This window comes from Agelaius phoeniceus, chromosome 1 (assembly GCF_051311805.1).
Source record: "Agelaius phoeniceus isolate bAgePho1 chromosome 1, bAgePho1.hap1, whole genome shotgun sequence".
Classification (NCBI taxonomy): domain Eukaryota; kingdom Metazoa; phylum Chordata; class Aves; order Passeriformes; family Icteridae; genus Agelaius; species Agelaius phoeniceus.
In genome coordinates this window covers 52,547,910-52,565,410 of record NC_135265.1, presented here as the reverse complement: position 1 = coordinate 52,565,410, position 17,501 = coordinate 52,547,910, and the positions used below count along the sequence as shown (strand labels likewise).

General features: G+C 37.3%; 1 protein-coding gene across 3 annotated transcripts in view; it reads right to left on the bottom strand.

Annotated features, from left to right (window-relative positions):
- TPK1 (thiamin pyrophosphokinase 1) overlaps positions 1–17,501 on the bottom strand; it is a 304,375-nt gene that overhangs the window by 145,040 nt on the left and 141,834 nt on the right. For all 3 annotated transcript variants that reach the window (XM_054639468.2, XM_077178868.1, XM_054639477.2), the window contains one exon: positions 13,620–13,692. In XM_054639468.2, the coding sequence (XP_054495443.1) occupies positions 13,620–13,692 (73 nt within the window). The remainder of the gene's footprint in view (positions 1–13,619; positions 13,693–17,501) is intronic.

Sequence of the window (17,501 nt, the reverse complement as noted above, 5' to 3'; positions counted from 1 at the left end):
AATCAACTTCTTATCATTCTGTCCAGAAATTACTTTGGTCCCCAAATGTACCAGAAATGTTTTACTGTCTACCAGAACAATACTGAAAATACCACATAATCTCATTTCCTCAGAGACTGCATGCTGAAATATTATCTGCCATCCACCAATCAGGTATACCTGGGTTTTACCATTTAAATTGCATTTTTTCCCCTCATGCCCATAAACATGAGTTCAAACCAGCTGACCTGATTTTTAGTCCATCATAAACATGCAAAGTAATTTCACATTAACCTTCTTTTCTTTTTAATAACGTAATATCTCTATTTAATCCTTGCCTGCCACTTCACCGTATTTCCAGTAAAGACGTAAAAAAATCTATCTGCATAGCAATAATAATTGGCTTAGTACTGCTATTTTGCTGCCAAGTTTCTTGTACAATAGTCAACAAAGCATTGTAGTTAGTCCTTGCTGACTTCATCCAATTTTCTAGCTGGGTTACATATATTGACCAACTACCACTCCAATCCACATATTATTGTACTTCCCTCTGTTCCATGCTCTGGCCCCCAGTTTGGGTCTTTACCCTTTACTAAATAAAGCAATTTTATATCCTACAGAGACAAATATGCTACAGAGACACAAATATGCTTATCTAACCACATTTTGCATTTAAAAAATAACTGATTTGTTGTTTGAACTCAGGAGCTAGAGATAATGTTGATCACTCCTCATCACGAAGTATTTTATCATCATCTCATAACTCATTTTTATTGATACACTGAAAGAGAAAATAAACCATTTTACTTTTTTTCAAATCTAAGCATGGAACTGAAGTTAAATGGCTACAATAAAATAATAATAATAAAAAAATCTTTGACTCTACAGTAATCCCCCATCAAAAGCTTCTTTAGCTTACTATATATTCAAATGCTGAGCTAGTAAGGAGGCCAGTTCTGTCTGTTCCCCTTAACTTTCAGCAGTTCATATTTTAAAAAGCTTTTTCATTTACTTTGATTTTATTTACTATGATTTTAAACCAAACTGACAAATTTATCAAGAAGTGCCACATTATTAATTTCAATTAAGTCTACTTTTCAAGAGAAATGTATGAATTTAGTGAAATATAAACCCTCTGGTTTTATCTCTCAAATCAGGTTTGTTGTTTTAAATTTGTGATAGTAATACAAAAGGTAGTTGCTATATATTTATTAACTGCTGAAAAGAAGGTAGATGGCACTCTATGTTTCTAAATCAGATACTCACACAAGTGTCTGACAAGCAGACTTCAACAACTGTCTTATCTGCCAACAGAGCAACTGGAAGAGACCCTCTGCCTCATCCCACCTGCTGCCTGCAGTCCTGGTTAACTGCATCCTAAACACCCTTCCACTGAATCATCAAAGACCAAAGTTGGGCTCCCTACTCTCAGGCACACAATTTGGGCTTGAAATGTCTGGGATTTCGTAGCCTCATCAATATAATTTTCAAGGATGCAGTAAACTAGGACTTTAGAAAGCATGTTTGTGTGCTGCTCCACTCATTATTACACAAATACATTCAATGAAGGCATTTTTGAGGGTGCAATTTCAAAGTCTGGCTCTCCTGTAATGTTTTAATTCAGATTTTTTGTCCAGCTATAATGCTCTTACTCTATTCATACCTCAGACAAAACTCTCAGCAAGAGATCTCAGGATCCATTATTTTAAACTAGTGAATCACTAGAAATAGTGAGAAAATAAAAGATAGGAGAGTGGGATGGCCTGTAGTGAAAAGAAATATTCAATCTATTAACAGATAACAGGATTGGAAGGCATTAGACCTTACAGTACCTTTTGTGCAACTTCTTTAAAAGTGAATTTAACTAAAAGACAGGCAGTGTAACCACCAGTTATATGATATGGGAACACCTCATCTTTACAAATTTTCCCAGAATTTATCAAACCATATCATATTTACCCTAACCCTTCAAAACATCTTCAGTTTGCCACTAAAAGTACATAAAAGTGATAAATAATGCTCCCTAAGGGACCTTAAACTTTTTATACTATTTCATTCCCAAATCTAACCAGTCCACCACACTTTCCTCCTGCCACAGGGAGTTCTGAGTTATCCCAAAGCATCTATAGCTGTCAACCTGCACTTATATTTTTCACACTATATAGAACCAAGTTCAAGAAGAGTCTGTCAAAAAATGTCAAATGCAATTATTCTCTCTCATATCACTTTCATTCTCGCCCTATGAATCTGCTCAAACTTCAGGTCTGCAAAGGCATTCAGACATGGCACTGACACATCAAAACATTACACAGGGCTGTCCTGTATTCTGTCCAGGAGGGGACAACCACTGGAGAATCACTGACTTTCACTCTTAAAGCTGTGCAACCTATTTCCCTGTACAAAATCCTGAAAGCCTCACCATTTGTCATAAATCTGTCTTAAATAATTTCTCCTAAATCAGCTGAAAATTTATCAATTACCTCTTTTTATTAACTCTAAGAGATGATCTGAGATCTCACCATGTCTTTTGGCCTTCTCTCTGCATATGGCTGGCTTGGGGAGGATCCATCCTGAAAATCCTGCCACAATCAGAGAACTGGCATGACTTGGATGGGAACAGCACTTCACACCAGGACACTGCTGCATGGCATTGCACTTTATCTGATGCTAAGGACTACAACAAACCCTTCATCACAAGCTGCAGTCAGTTGGAAGAAAACAATTCTTTTTGATGAAAAAGTGTTTGGAAAGACTGTCCAGTGAAGCAAGAAGGTTGTTTTGCATTTAAGGCACTGAAACTCTGATGGTTCACAGCTAGAAGGGTGCTCTTCTACAGAAGGGGAGCAAAACTGAGTCTGGCCACAATGAATTATTTGCATTTCAGGGTATGTGAAAATGGTAAAATTAGAGGGGAAGGCTGTCTCTTTTGCCTGGGCTGTTTCTAACTGTTCCTGGATTGTGGGAATGGCTCTTTGGCAGTCACTGTGTGCAGCCTAGAGCTGCAAACCACAGCCAGGGCAGTCCAGTGAGGGTGGCACAAGGACTGAAACATACAGAAACTCAGTAAGTAAAGGAAAAGTATGTGCTTGAATCTGTACCTGCCTGGAGAGAGGAGGAGTTGGCTTGTCCAAACACCACAAATTACAAAAAGTATTTGAAAACTTCTCCCCACCCCTGTCCAAGATCAGGCCAAACATACTTTTAAGCTGGAATATGTGTTAATTGATTACACTCTTGTTGAGAAAAATGTTCCCTGCAACACCCTGCCCCTCACACCACACCACACTTGCTCAAGGTCAGGTGGGACCAGAGCTCTTTTGGAATCTCAATGGAGCTCTTAAGAGGGAAAAACACCTAAAGGAGTGTCAGATCTCCTCAACCCTCTCTCTTGTTTTATCTTATGAGTGGGAGAATACAACAGAAGTTGACCTGCAATAGTCACAGTTTTCTCTTCCCCTATGGCCCACTTCTGGTCTGGGATGAGCTCAAGATATCAAGAATATAACCTTGAGGAAAAGATTTTGTTCAATCATTCTAGAGACCTTCCTTACATTCAGCTGTAAAAGCTGTTGCTGCCAGACCAGAAATGTACTTCTGCAAGTATGTTAGGTATTCATGGGTACATTTATTTGCTCCAAAAAACCTGCAAAAATACAGGATATAGAACATCCTCTGAGGCTTGAGTGTGTTCCACTACTGTAACTGTTAATATTTTCACTAGGAAATGTATCTTAAAATCCCAAAGATTGTTAACTGGTTAACTGAGTTCTGGTAATGTTAATCGGCAACTTCTGGTGAGTTGAAAATTCCTTCCTTGAAGGGTTACTATCAATTAACAGCAAAGTAAATTTACATCTGTAAATTTACTGTAAATACATTCAAACTTTCATTGTAGTTTATTACATTTTCAGCTCCTGGTAGGATTTTTTATTTTTCACAGATGATTCTCCCATCAAAGCCTAGTCAAGGATGGAATAAACATATTTAAGTCCTATTTCAACTTCAAACAAAAAGATTTCAAAAACAAACAAACAAACAAAAGAAAACCACCAAAACCAACCACTCTGCACTCCTTCCTAATAAACTGAAAATCTTACTTTCAGATTAAAAAAATATGGTGTCCATGTGTGTGTGCTTATTTTATCCCAGTCACTTCACAACCACAAAAAAGTGACAGCAGATTTAATCTGCTGATGTGCCTGGGAATTTTTTTCTATTTCTATCCATTTCTCTTTCCTGCTCTCTGCTCCTACCTTTATTTTTCTTTCTTAAAATGCTTACCTTCTCCTAACTTTTTAAAGAGTCTCTGTTTTTTTCCTCAGTTTTCATTCCTCATTTTCCTCTCCCCAACATTTCATTTTTTTCTTAATTCCTGTCATCACATTGGGTACTGTTTCCATTTCTAATTATAACTCCAAATCTATTTCACTTACAGAGCTTTTTATCAAAGACCATCATAGCTTCTTCAACTGAAGGGAGTCCAACAGCACACCAGAATGCAAACTAACTCACTCTTGAGACTGGCCAGATTTCAGCTGATTTTCTTGCACATCAGCTTATCAAAGCTTCATCCAAGACCTGTTTACTGGACTCTGCTGAGCACTCAAGGAAAACAGAAGAATTGAAACAGACAAACAGAGCTTCAAATGAGCTTGCTGATGACAGGGAAAACAGCAAGGATCCAAAAGTATATTACAGTCAGAAAAATAAAAGGAGAAAGTACCACAAAAGGTAAGTATGATAAATAATCCAATTTGCAGAAATTTCCCTGCCCAGCTGTAATTAAATCTGCCAGAACTGAAGTTCTTTCCTTCCCCTCCACCCCCTGTAAATGGCCTTTCTTTGCCACTAATATCTTCTTTCAAAAATTTCATCTTAATTAAATTTCTTCCTGGTATATCTGAATGTAACTTTTACCATCTTGGACTGAGTGCAGCTATAAAAACAGACCTTGTATTTTGCATGTTTTTGACAACTCAAAATTCAATTAGTAAAAATAACTATCTGTGCTCCATTAGCCATATTTGAATTTTTCTGTTGGACTCTACCTCTGTCTTGGTTTATAAATAAACTTCCATGGCTTGGTGAACTAACACAGGCAAGTGCAAATTTGGCAGCTTTAGCTCATTCTTTGTCTCACTGTAAAGCTACAAAGCACTTCTCTACTTGGACAATACACATAATTTTCTTTCTTTTCCATTTGGTGGCTGGTGAAGCACTCATCTTCTGTGTGAACACAAACAGAACAAATCCAACCTTATTCCAGCTGGACTGTCATTCTTGAGGTTTTGTAACTGTATTTCTATGTGAAGTATAAGCACCACTTGGGCAACTTTATGGAAAGTTAAGACATGCCATCCCTGGCTCATGTGTCCTAATTTATTGGGCCTTTTAAAGTTCATAGTTGTATCAAAGATGAAGAAGCAAAGGCTATGGTGGCCTTGGTGAATCTGCCTCTGGAGTCTGGAGGTGAGGGAGAATGATCCTGATAGCCCACACACTCCTTTTAAAGCAAGGGAACTCACTCTCCACCACAATTACTACAGGTCCCTCAAAGCACATCAGAAGCATTCCTCCTCCTCCTCTTCCTCCTCCTTCTCCTCCAGCCCACCCACAAACCTTCCTACTTCAAAACGAGCAAAGGTTGCATCGTTTCACTCTGCTTCTGAAATGAGAGCTGACTGCTCTTTGACAAGATGCACAATGGAATCATTTGCACAGGCTGACAAGCTGCTTCTAAAAATACTTAAAAATGGTAACATCAGGATTTTAGGCATCCCTTTTCTGGGTTAATGATCATGTTTGAGTACCTGTTTCTGGCCAGACTTGTGCTTTGGCTGGCTCATGAGCTGCCACACAACAGAATCAAGCTCATAAATCCCACAGGACATTTGGGCAGAACTTGAGTTTGCAGCAACATTTGATGAGCTATGAGGTTGTGGGCTCTGCAGCTTTGCTGGAGTCTGGTCTAATTAGGAGTCCATAGGCAAGGGCACTGAGCCCTGTGCTCTGGGGACAATTTTCTCTTAAATTCTCTAAAGAAAAAAATTATAAAAAAAGATAGATGTATAAATCCCATTTACATCTAAAATGACCTGTAATCTGAGTCTTCAGCCTCTGGTACCATATCAAAGTTGTCTCCTTTGTGTGAAGAGGCTTAATCACAAAATAACTGCTCAATTTCCTTCTCCAGATTAAGCTGTCATTATTTAAAATACCTTTTTTATTCCTTTTACTGGAAATGAAGTTCATTCAATGCATTTCTATTTTTTAAACTTTTCTGTTATTTTCTCCACCACAGGGTGACAGATCAGAGTAATGACTTCTTTCAGAGATTAACACCAGATTAAATTTTTTAAAACTCTTGAAAGTAACTCAAATGTCTAATGCAATATAGATTCTACCCTTTCCCTTCCTCGGGCCATAACCAATGGAAGGGAGAAATAAATCTTATACTGCAACATAATATTAAACTGAAATTGGATGCAAGACTAAAATACCACCACCATCATTTTTGTTATATGGTGCACTGTTTTCTTCCACATTCTACTGTGAAGCAGTTGAGCTCCAGCTAAAGCACTTGCAAGAAGAAAGCAAGCAACTTGTAATAAGGAAATAATTGTCATTTCAAACCTAAGCAAAAGAAAGACAAACCATCTCAAATAAAAGTTTGATCTCTTAATTTCTATATACTGTCTCCAAAAGCTAAATTATAAACTGCAAAATACTGCAAAGGAAAATAGAGTTATACTTTTTTAAGGAATGAGAACTTGGCCAAATTAAATTCTCCAATCTCCTGTGTAAATTAGGGACTGACTCAGGCTCTAATAAACAGATATAGTAGCTCTCAATGGCCTCAAAACCATGAGAATTTCACTGATATTACATCTTACAACAGAAGTAGGACTTAGCTGTTTCTTCAGGTTCAAAAGGAGTGATGTGCAACTCAGAAAGAACACACATTACTTAGAAAGATGCAGGCCTACATAATTGAATTTATTTTGACTTCCCCACACCCTCCTCCCAAATCTCATCTGCATTTAAACAGATACAGCTTTTTGTAAGCTGCTACTATAGTGAAAGCATAAAGAGTGATCTAGAACTGGACAGATATTTTTTTGAGATTGTTTTTTAAAGGCACATAAAGAACAGCTCAGTGCAAGCTCAGAGTCCTGAAATTCTTTGCTTTAAGAAAAATTCTTTTCAACAGGAGTTTCCAGACATTTTACATATATTAACTCAGCAGGACATAAAACATCTGTACAGACTGTACTTAATTTTAGGCTGTAAATTTGATGGCATATGCCATATTTCACTGGCTTAGTTGTGCACACACCCCTGCATACCTATGGGAATACTAGACACTAGGGACAATCATTTCAATACAAGCAGAACTGCACTGACAAGGAGGTTGATGTATATTTATCCACTCTTTAGCACAATACAGGACACTCAAATATAACTATCAAAAAGTAAAGCTTAAAGCCAAAAAAACTTCCAAAAGACAATTTTTTCTTAACTGCAACCAACTAGGAAACACATTGCCAAGGTTTTTCTTTTTTTTTTTGTTTGGTTTTTTTTTGGTTTTGATTTGTTTTTTGGGTTTTTTTTTTGGTGGATACTTGCATTCTCATCAATGTAGTGTGAAGAAAAGGGAGTAGACTAATTTTGGGGAAAATTAAATCAAATCTATGAGGCTATTAAACACAAAGAAATCTTTAAGCAATACCTTAGAGCGTGATGAAAAACTGTATCAAAGGAGCCCCACTGTGCATACTTTTGCTTTCAACAGTATTCTGTTCTGGCCCAGTTGAATGAACCTTTGATCTGACCTAGTGTGACTGTCTGTCATGTTCACCTTTACAAAAGTGGCACCAAGCACAGAATCTCGTACAAATTTATGACATATCTGGAACATTGAGATATTGTTACTTTCATTTAGCATGAATAAGAAATCCACATAACTAGACTCACCTAGACAAGTCACTTGAAAACACAATCTTGACAAAACCTCTGACATACTATTCAAGAATGGAACCATTTGTGAAAGCTCCTGTTGAATAATTACATGACTAAGGCACCCAGAAAGCTTCCAGTCTGAAATCCTAAACTGCATATAAAGTAATATACAGTTTGAACTATTAATAGCAGGACCATACCAACTTTACAAATAATTTTGATTTGATGAACCTCTATCTATATTAAGGCACTAAGACTCTTTCAATAAATGTACATGAGTAGAAAAAAACTACAACTTGGATTTAAGTCCAGGTGGTAGTAGGCACCCTCAACACATCAGAAGCAGATGATGCTTTTTATACTTGTCAAAAGTATATATACTTACATATGCTTAATATATACATATAAATAGATGTATATATAATGTATATATGTATTAATATATACTTAATATATACTTATATACACTTTATATATACATATAAAAGTATATATGCTTTTATACACAGAATTTTTTTTACTTGTGAAAAATGTTGTCAGTAGAACATATTAACCAAGAGATTGCTTGGAAGCTTAAGTAGTGAATGCCAAGCAGAAGTAGCCAGTACAACAGTAAGACTGAATTGTTTCAGATCCACTTGCACAAATTTTAGAGTTCCTTCTGAAACCTTAAAACATTTCACAAAGGAACTAGGCCCTAAAATAAACCATGTTTTTCTTAGATAACTGTTCAGTCTAACAAGAATGCTGTAAATGAGTCAAGCATTTTAATATCTGAAGTCTCATCCTGTATTAAAAATTAGTACTAAAAAGAAATGTAACATTCAGGGAAAAAAGATAAATTAAAATAGGCATATAAAAACTTATCGGTTTTCTTTGTTTTAAATTATATTAATATAACTCAGGCAAATCAATTAACACTGTGATTTCATAAAATTATTGAAATGTTTGGCCTTGGAAAGCAAGCAGGAAACATGGCCTAAAACGTGGAGTTTATCCAGAAAGTGCAGAAGTTAGAGAGACATAAAAGCACTACATCAGTGTTACCAATACATTTTGTAAATCTAATTATAGGTGCATCATCGAAGAACAAAAATACAATACCTACACCCTACCTAATAAACCTTTTTACAGCCCTGATAACCATTAGCACTGGAAATGAAAATAGGAAAGAGAAAGTGCTACAGCTGCAGAACTGCCTGCAAAATAAGCAGCTCTATGGGACTTAAAAAGAAAAAAGAACAGGAAAAGAAGTGGATTTGTAAATAAATTCACAGCATTTAATTGCAGATCTGAAATAGAGCCTGCTAAGCCTGCAGCAGCCTTTCAAGGCACATGAAGTTTGCTTGGTGGGAAAGCCAAACTGAATTTTTAATAAATAGCACAGCCTGGATTTAAAAGAACATTGGATTCAACCTGCTGCTTCTTGGTGTAAGTACAGATTTGGTGTAATTTTAGATGATGTCTCTGGACTTAAGACTTCAGAAACAGAACCTTGTTTGAGGCATAACAATACAAATGGCTGCTTTAACTTCAGAGCAATGTTTAAAAGGTTTCAATAATAGAAACATTCAGCTAAAGCAAGAAAAGGATGAAACTCCAATGACAGAAATATCACCACAAATCCTCCCTGCTTTGTGCAGTGTCATTTCCAATGCACTTCAGACTGCACAGAGAAAGAATGCCAGTGCATCTATTATGGGATCACATGAACGTGCATATTTATCATGAAAGTACAAAACCTCTTCTCAATTTCTACTTTAACAATGACAGAAGATACACAGAATAAAGAATTCTAAATTGCTATTCTTTATCCGTCATTTATAGTGCAATATGATTGTAAAAAGAAATTTAAAATATGACATTTCATTTTCAGTTGTGGTGCAGTTTTATCCAGTTTTAACATTATTTAATTCTAAGAAATGGGGGAAATAATCTCTAATATTTTAATAAATTTTAATAGAAGACTACAAATACATACTTGACAAGCCAATGAGGCAAAACCAAGACCGCAGAAAATAAAAAGTAAAGCTGAATAACCTCTGACACATGCTTACTTATTCTCTCCCAAAAGGAATGCCTAACTCCTCACTTACACATCCCACTCAGAAGTCTGTTACACAGTTACTTTCCAAAATAGAACTTTTGCCTTTAGGTCTCTTCACTGTGGCATACGACACCTAACAGAGATAAAATGGATTTATTTGCTTCATGGTTATGAACTTTGTTTAAATAAGGTTTCCCAATACAATAGTGATTGTCCTCCTCAAGGGAAAATGGAAACACTTGCCTTGTAATCCCTACTCAAATAAAAACACCAGAGCAACTGGCTTAAATATAGCCCATTCAGTAAAACCCCTTGGCTTTGGGAATCTGTATGTCATGTCTTCTTGTAGTGACAAAAATCTCCTTGCTTTCTCACTTAAATGAGGTAGAAAAACTTCCAAGTCCAGCAGCAACATCCTGGCATGAAGCTGGTGTGATGAAGAGTCAGGCTGTTGCTGTGTTGAGAGGATGACACAACTGCTATAGACAACTCTTCCCACAACCATTAGTTTGGTGCACTGAGTTTAATACACCCCACTACTTACCCAGCACTACACTGGGCTGTCTTTGACACAAACCCTTGCATATGATATGTTTTATAGCTCAGCAATTAACATCCATAAGCTTTACTATGAAAAAGTAACTCTTAGATAGGTAGAAAATGTTACAATGCATTAATTTCTGCCAATATAGGTAGCTTTTATAAAATGATAAAAGACAATCGATAAAAGAGAATACTTGAAACAACACAGTAATATTATCTAATGATAGTGGCTTACCTTGGTCTCTGGGTGTAATCTGCACATGGGTAGAGAAGGATGGTATGGGAAGCAACCCTAATTGACAATATGATGCTTCCCTAAAGTCAATGGTGCTACACTGATCTATTCAGCTGAAGGTCTCCCACAGCCTGTTTTAAGCAGTGCTAATATATTTTGGGTTACATATATATTATGAACACATACAGCATTTCCAAAGACAGGGATTTTGGAAATTGTCTGGAGTACAGAGGGTGCTTTAATGAATAAGATACTTTACAAGAAAATAAATATACACTTCTCTCCAGTTTCTGTGCTCTATTACATTTTTTGCTCGCCTTAGACACTCATCCATATTTACCATTCTAATTTTCTGACTACGGGAAGTTCATTTAAAAATGCAAAAAATTATTTTTTCCTACCATGTACGCTAAAACTTAAAATTCTGAAGTCTATCTGCATTTTCCTCAGTCTTGTATGAAGACCCCAGGCAGGGATTCTGTAGGCTAGATGATTCTGTTCATTACACCTTTAAAAACCTCATTATTACTTCATCCTTTACAACTTATCAGCTCAGTCCTTGCACAGATGTATTAACTCTGTATGAAACAGAAAGATCAATTATGTGTTCATAAAGATGTAAACTGTGCATCACCAGTAAGATGCAACTATGCTGACAAAAAGGATGCTATGGCCAGAAAAGTAATCCCTCTGAAAAAGGGTAATACCTACTGTATTCTTCCACTTCCTTCCTCTTCCATCTCCCCTCTCTCTGCTGAATGATCCTTAACTTGCATTCTTTGGTAGGACTTACATACCTACCAGCATGCTGTTCTATATAAGCATTAATTGCAGAATCATAGAATGGTTCAGGTTGGAAGAAACCCTAAAGAACATGAAGTTCCATGGGCAGGGACACCTTCCACTAGACCAGGTTGCTCAGAGTCCCATCCAACCTGGCCTTGAACACTGCCAAGGGTGGGGCAACCACAGCTTCTCTGGGCAACCTCTTTCAGTGTCTCACCACCCTCACAATAAAGAAACTCTCTGTAATATCTAATCTAAACCTACTATCAATTTAAAGCCATTCCCACTAGTCCTGTCACTATATAGTCTTGTAAAAAGTCTCCATCTTTCTTTTATGCTCTCTTTAGGTACTGAAAGGTTGCAATTAGGTCACTCTGAAGCTTTCTGTTTTCCAGGCTGAACCATCCCAATTTTCTCAGCCCTTTCACATCTCCTGATCCCTTCACCCCACTAATCATCTTCATGGCCTCCTCTGGCCTCACTGGATGCAGCACTGCAGGTGGGCTCTCACCAGAGAGGAGCAGAGGGGCAGAATCCCCTCCCTCACCCTCTGGCCACGCTGCTTTGGAGGCAGCCCAGGACACGTTTGTGTCTCTGGGCTGTGAGTGCCCATGGCTGGGTCATGTCCAGCCTCTCATCCAGCAGCACCCCCAGGTCCTTCTCCCCAGGGCTGCTCTCCATCTGTCCATCCCCCAGCCTGTGCTGGTACTGGGGCTTGCCCATGTCCATGCCAAACAGAGTAGAGCATTTTGTAGTTTCCCCTTTTACAGACTCACAGAATCACAGAAGCCGAGTTGGAAGGGACCCACAAGGATCAGTGAGACCAACTCTGAGCCCTGCACAGCATCATCCCTAAGAGTCACACCATGCACCCAAGACTGTTGTCCAAATACTTATTGAACTCATTTATTTACAGATCATGAATTTTCAGTCTGTAGTGAATAGTATTAACCCAAAGCTTTTTTATTCTATTTTCACTTCCCAAGCTGTAATTTAGATTCCTGAGCATTTTTCTTGAGCCGTTCTCCTAGAGGTGAACAGCCATCACTCATTTCTCCATCCTAAAAAATGGGGTAGAATATGGAAATAAAACCCCACAGTGCTCAGAGAGAGAATATAACCCTGCTCTACACACTACTCCAGCCCTCCCCTCACAGTCTGAAACCTTTTGTTCTAACCATTTGATCCCAAGTCCGTCAGGGAAGATTTTAGGCAAATTTCATTCTTATACATGAATCAGCAACAGATTAAGTCAACTACTTCAGAAGGATCAAACACTTCTCTTGCAAGTGCAGCCTGCTGCAAAGGTAAGCTGGCATGTCAAGGCAATCTCTGAATTTGCAGAAGCCTGCTGTCCAAGATGCTAGGGTGAAGAACTGTGCTCATCACAAAAGCCTAAACAAGGAGGCAGGTGAAGTGTTAAATACCCAAGGGTCAGGTACTGGCAGAACTTTGAGCCCTAAGACCTGAGAAAAGTGAGTTTACATTTATGCTGCTCACTGGAAATAAATTAACACAAGCAGGAATTTATCCAATAACTCATTAGGGAGGGCACTCCACCAGTGTAGCAGAAGTAGTTGACTGTAATTCAGTGCTTCAGTGGGTGAGGCAAGGTATGGATTTCTCCATCTGCAGCTTTCCTCTAAAAAGGTTAAATCATATCCTACAAATAGCACACTGAGAAACTCTCTCTAGAAAGTATGTGGATATCCACCAGGTGAGAATGATGGTAACTTAATCTTTATTTCTCTGTATCTCACCATGCAAAAGAAGTCACAGATTTTTCAGGAAGTTTTATTCTAGTTTCTAGGTGCTGTAATCTCTACCACAATATGATCTATTTCATCACCTAATACTATGAAAACTCACCCAGGATTCTGGCAGGACTGCACCTCCTGTGTTTATTTTAGTACCGTACCACAAAGCACAACTTCAGAGCTTCTCAGGTGTTTACCACTGAAGCCTCAAAGGAAGCAATGAACCCAGAATCACTTCATGACCAACTGGAGCACAAATGGCTTGGATCTTACAATGCTCTATGACAAAAAAATTCAAAGGGATTTAATTTACCTTGACCTTGTAGTACTCCTTGACTTCAGGCTGAATGGAATCAAAATCACCACTGATGTAATCAGGCAAGAAGCTGAAAGGAAAGCAATGAGCAGTGAAATGAAAAATTAATCCATCTTACTATATTTAGTATTTATTTTCTCAAGAGTACTATGGGCTACAAGCATTTATCTTCATAAAGGAATATGTGTTCCTTAAAGGCATGTTCAAACAAGGTGATGTGAGGTGATACAAAAAAAGGTAACAAAACAAAATGTAAAACTGGTAAATCTATTGTCCCTTTGCTGAGGGAGCTGCACATTACTAAGATGCTTATATATCTCTCTGGGTCAGTAAGACTTCTATTTGCCTGGTCCTAGAAAGACAACTTTCAAATATCTTTCAAATGTATCATTCAGTCAGCAAAGTGTTTGAAATAGCATATTTGAGTGCTGTATATCAAGCCTCAGAGGATATCATTTGTCAGAAGATGATGATGATGCTTCTCGGACAGCTGGTATGCCATAAATGTTTCAAGGATTTGTATTTTAGTTGTTAGTGATGTCATCTCATTTCTACTCTTCTCAATTATTAAAAATATTCCCAAAATATGGAAGCCAAATGCTCAGTGATTTTTAACTCACATGAACTTAATTTCAACTCCTAACCATCATTTGTACAGTAATATTGCTGCAGAGAACATAGAAATAATTTTGTGGTATTTATCTTATCTTGCCACATGTAGCTTTTTAATTGCAGAATGCTTAAAAAAATTTATTGCATAAATTCATGTCAAATTCCTAATGAAACTTCCCCTGTGCTATAGAAAGAACAGCGTAAGAATATCTTTTGAAAGAATATCAATGCCCTTCAAACCACTCAACACAGCTTTCCAACTTGCACAAATTCTTGAGTTTTAAGAAGCAGCTGACAGGTGAAAGAGTGTTTCCACTGTTTCAACAGATAAGGCTGCACTGAGTTCTGAAAGTAAAGCTGTGATTTTAGTTAACTCCATGGCTACTATACTTTACAAGGGGGATAACAGTTCATCAGCAAATTAGTTTCCGGTTTAATGTGTTTAATGTGTTTAAACTGTGTTACAAGGAATTGAGCAGATTATATTGGGACATATTTTTTCTACCACATGATTTCAGAAGAATGCTGCAGGGTCTAGAAACTTCTCATATTAGTAAAACTTATAAAAATCTCATATTCTGTGTCCGTGCAGAGATTTCAAAAGAGATATGATCACTGGCAACCATTTTCTTTGAAAACTGAAAGCTGCTCCAGTAGAAGCTGGTAAGTACAAGTGCTGTGAGTTAGGTCATGTGCAACTATGGCACTGCAAATTCCCTGTTTTCCAACATTACTAAGGCTGTTCTAAAAGGATATGTTCTAAAAAGAATCCCTCCAGAAGTGATGGTCCAACACTCACTGCAGTGAGAAGGGCAGTCCCTGCTGCACTGGGTTTGACTGAGGACACAGGAATCAAGTAGGAGAAATGCAAATGCTTCAGTGCTGTTTCATATGCCTCCATCAGTATGGTTCAAAACTAAACAGAAAATTAGGTTTTCTCCCTCATTGTAAAGACTGACCTTTCCAATGTACAAAAAATACCACATTTTCTAAAGTTAAAATTTAAATTTTTTTTTTTTTTTACCTTTCCATAAGTAGTTCCCTAATGAAATATTTACTGAATACAACAAGCCTAAAAACTTGCAGGTATTCTCTTTCAATTTGTTATTTTACAATTATTTATTCCTGATTGAAACAGAGCCATTAAAAGTAAACTCACTCCAGGCATTTCAGTGGTGGCCCTGAATGCAAGACCTGGAGGTGTTCCAGCAGGTTGGGTAGGAAGAACAGCGGCCATTTGTCATGGAATGCCAGCTTGGTATGACATAGACATCCACTGTGATGAAAAAGCTGTTTATCTTACTGAAAATGCCATACATAAATCTAAAAGTGTCTTTTTTTTTTTTCCCTCTCTACACCAGCTACAAATTGCAGTGCTTTTAAATAATCAACTATTTATTTCTCCTGAATGCTTCAAGAGATAGAAGTGAGAGAAGAATTAGCCAAAAAAACCCAGAAAAGTGTCTTTTAAGAATCAAGTGCTCATTCAGAGCTTTTGTTCTCATCCAAAATGAAACTATTTCCAATCAAAAGCTAGTTTGAATTTTTCCAAGCAGAAGGAACAGGCATTTCAGTTGCACTTTCCATGGGCTCGGCTGGGGCTCCTGGCTGTGCTTCCTGAACACATCTCCTCTTCCAGGAAGCTCTATGCTCATTTTCAACATATCCTCTCTAAATCACTCACTTGAAGCAACCACAAAACCAGAAGTGACTAAAGGGAATAAAGAATTGTGGCTGGGGACTTCAAAATTTCAAGATGTCTAAGCCTCCTATTAATGATCATGAAGAGAAGAATTCCTTCTTTTTTCCTTCCCTTTTAGAAACACCAGAAACAAGGAAAGTTCAGAAAGTCATGCCTGATGATTAAAAAAAAAAAAATTAGTAAATCTCAACTCCACTGTCTGCCTCATAGACATGAAAAAATATGTCTGCTTAATCTTCAGAGGGAGGATGGCTGCTCTTTGTAGCTCATTGACTATGCAAACTAGGAAAAGTGTGGAAGAGGTTTTACAGTTTTTACAGAGAGAAGTTTGATAAGAGGATTCACGTTTACCCCTGAAAGAATTCTCTACCAAGGTCGTTGACATAGAAACCAAGAAAGAAAGAAGGATAAATAAGAGAAACCTGCTTATTCCAATAAGCACTTTGTCTCCCATGACCAATGAGTAAAGTGGAAACTTATGAGTTTTGTAAGAATGCATAAAAAGCATGCATGCTATAATAAAAACAGGTTTGAAGCCTTCTGAAAATGGAGTGTGCTTCTTTGTATTGTCTCTGTCTCAACTATGATACAAAAGTAAGGGAACATTCAGTATAGAGTCAAAGGCTGCATTTGACACAGTCCTTTTTGAGTTCTGTGGAACAAATTTCTTGATCCAGGTGAGCAGATTTGAGTCAAAGCTCTTTCCAACAAACACAACTGAACAAAGTTTATTGTGCGAAGAATTCTTCTTGACTGACTAACCTCAGAGATTAGCACTGATATAGAAATAGGGGAAATAGTTGAGAGAGTTCTATGGAAAAAAACTTCATACTAAAGTAACTCAAGAATATATGTAATAATTGGTTTTCACTTGTTTGCTTTCATATAGTTTTGTATTTACTCCTGAGTGCAGGCTCTGGTGCAGGAGAACAGGCTTGGGAGAATCACACATCAAGCTTACATCTATTTGAGTGGAAGAAATGATGTCAGGAGAAAAGTAACAAGAAAAGTCTCTCCATAAAAGTTAAAACAGCTGCCCTTATTTAAAGTACAGATTAAAACCAGGTATTATATTAGTCTAACCCATGTTTTCCTGCCCTCTGAACTAAAATTAATGAATAATTCTTATTCTGATGCATAACTGTATTGAAGATGACATATTTCAGTGACATATCTGACACACATCCTTTAGTGAAGGAGTTTAACTTTTTGCCCATGATGGCAAAATATGTCTTTAATTCCTAGTGCAATTTAAAATTTTAATTTCTAAACAGTCTTGATGATGCAGTCTACTGCATTTCAGAACCATATTTTATCAGTCTCATTAGCTATTAATTATCACTATGCATATAAGGTCATGACCAGCTCAGCTGGCTTGATTCTCTGCTGCTTTATATTGACATTTATCAGGAGTGAGCCAAATCCTTAATCCTAATGGGACTGAAAGTACAAAATTCATGTAAGATCAGCCTAGTCTACAAAGTCTTTTCTAGAGCTGTCAAGAAGGATAACACCAGGCACTGGGCAACAAAAAATCTTCAGAGGTTTGAGCCAACTGGAGTTTT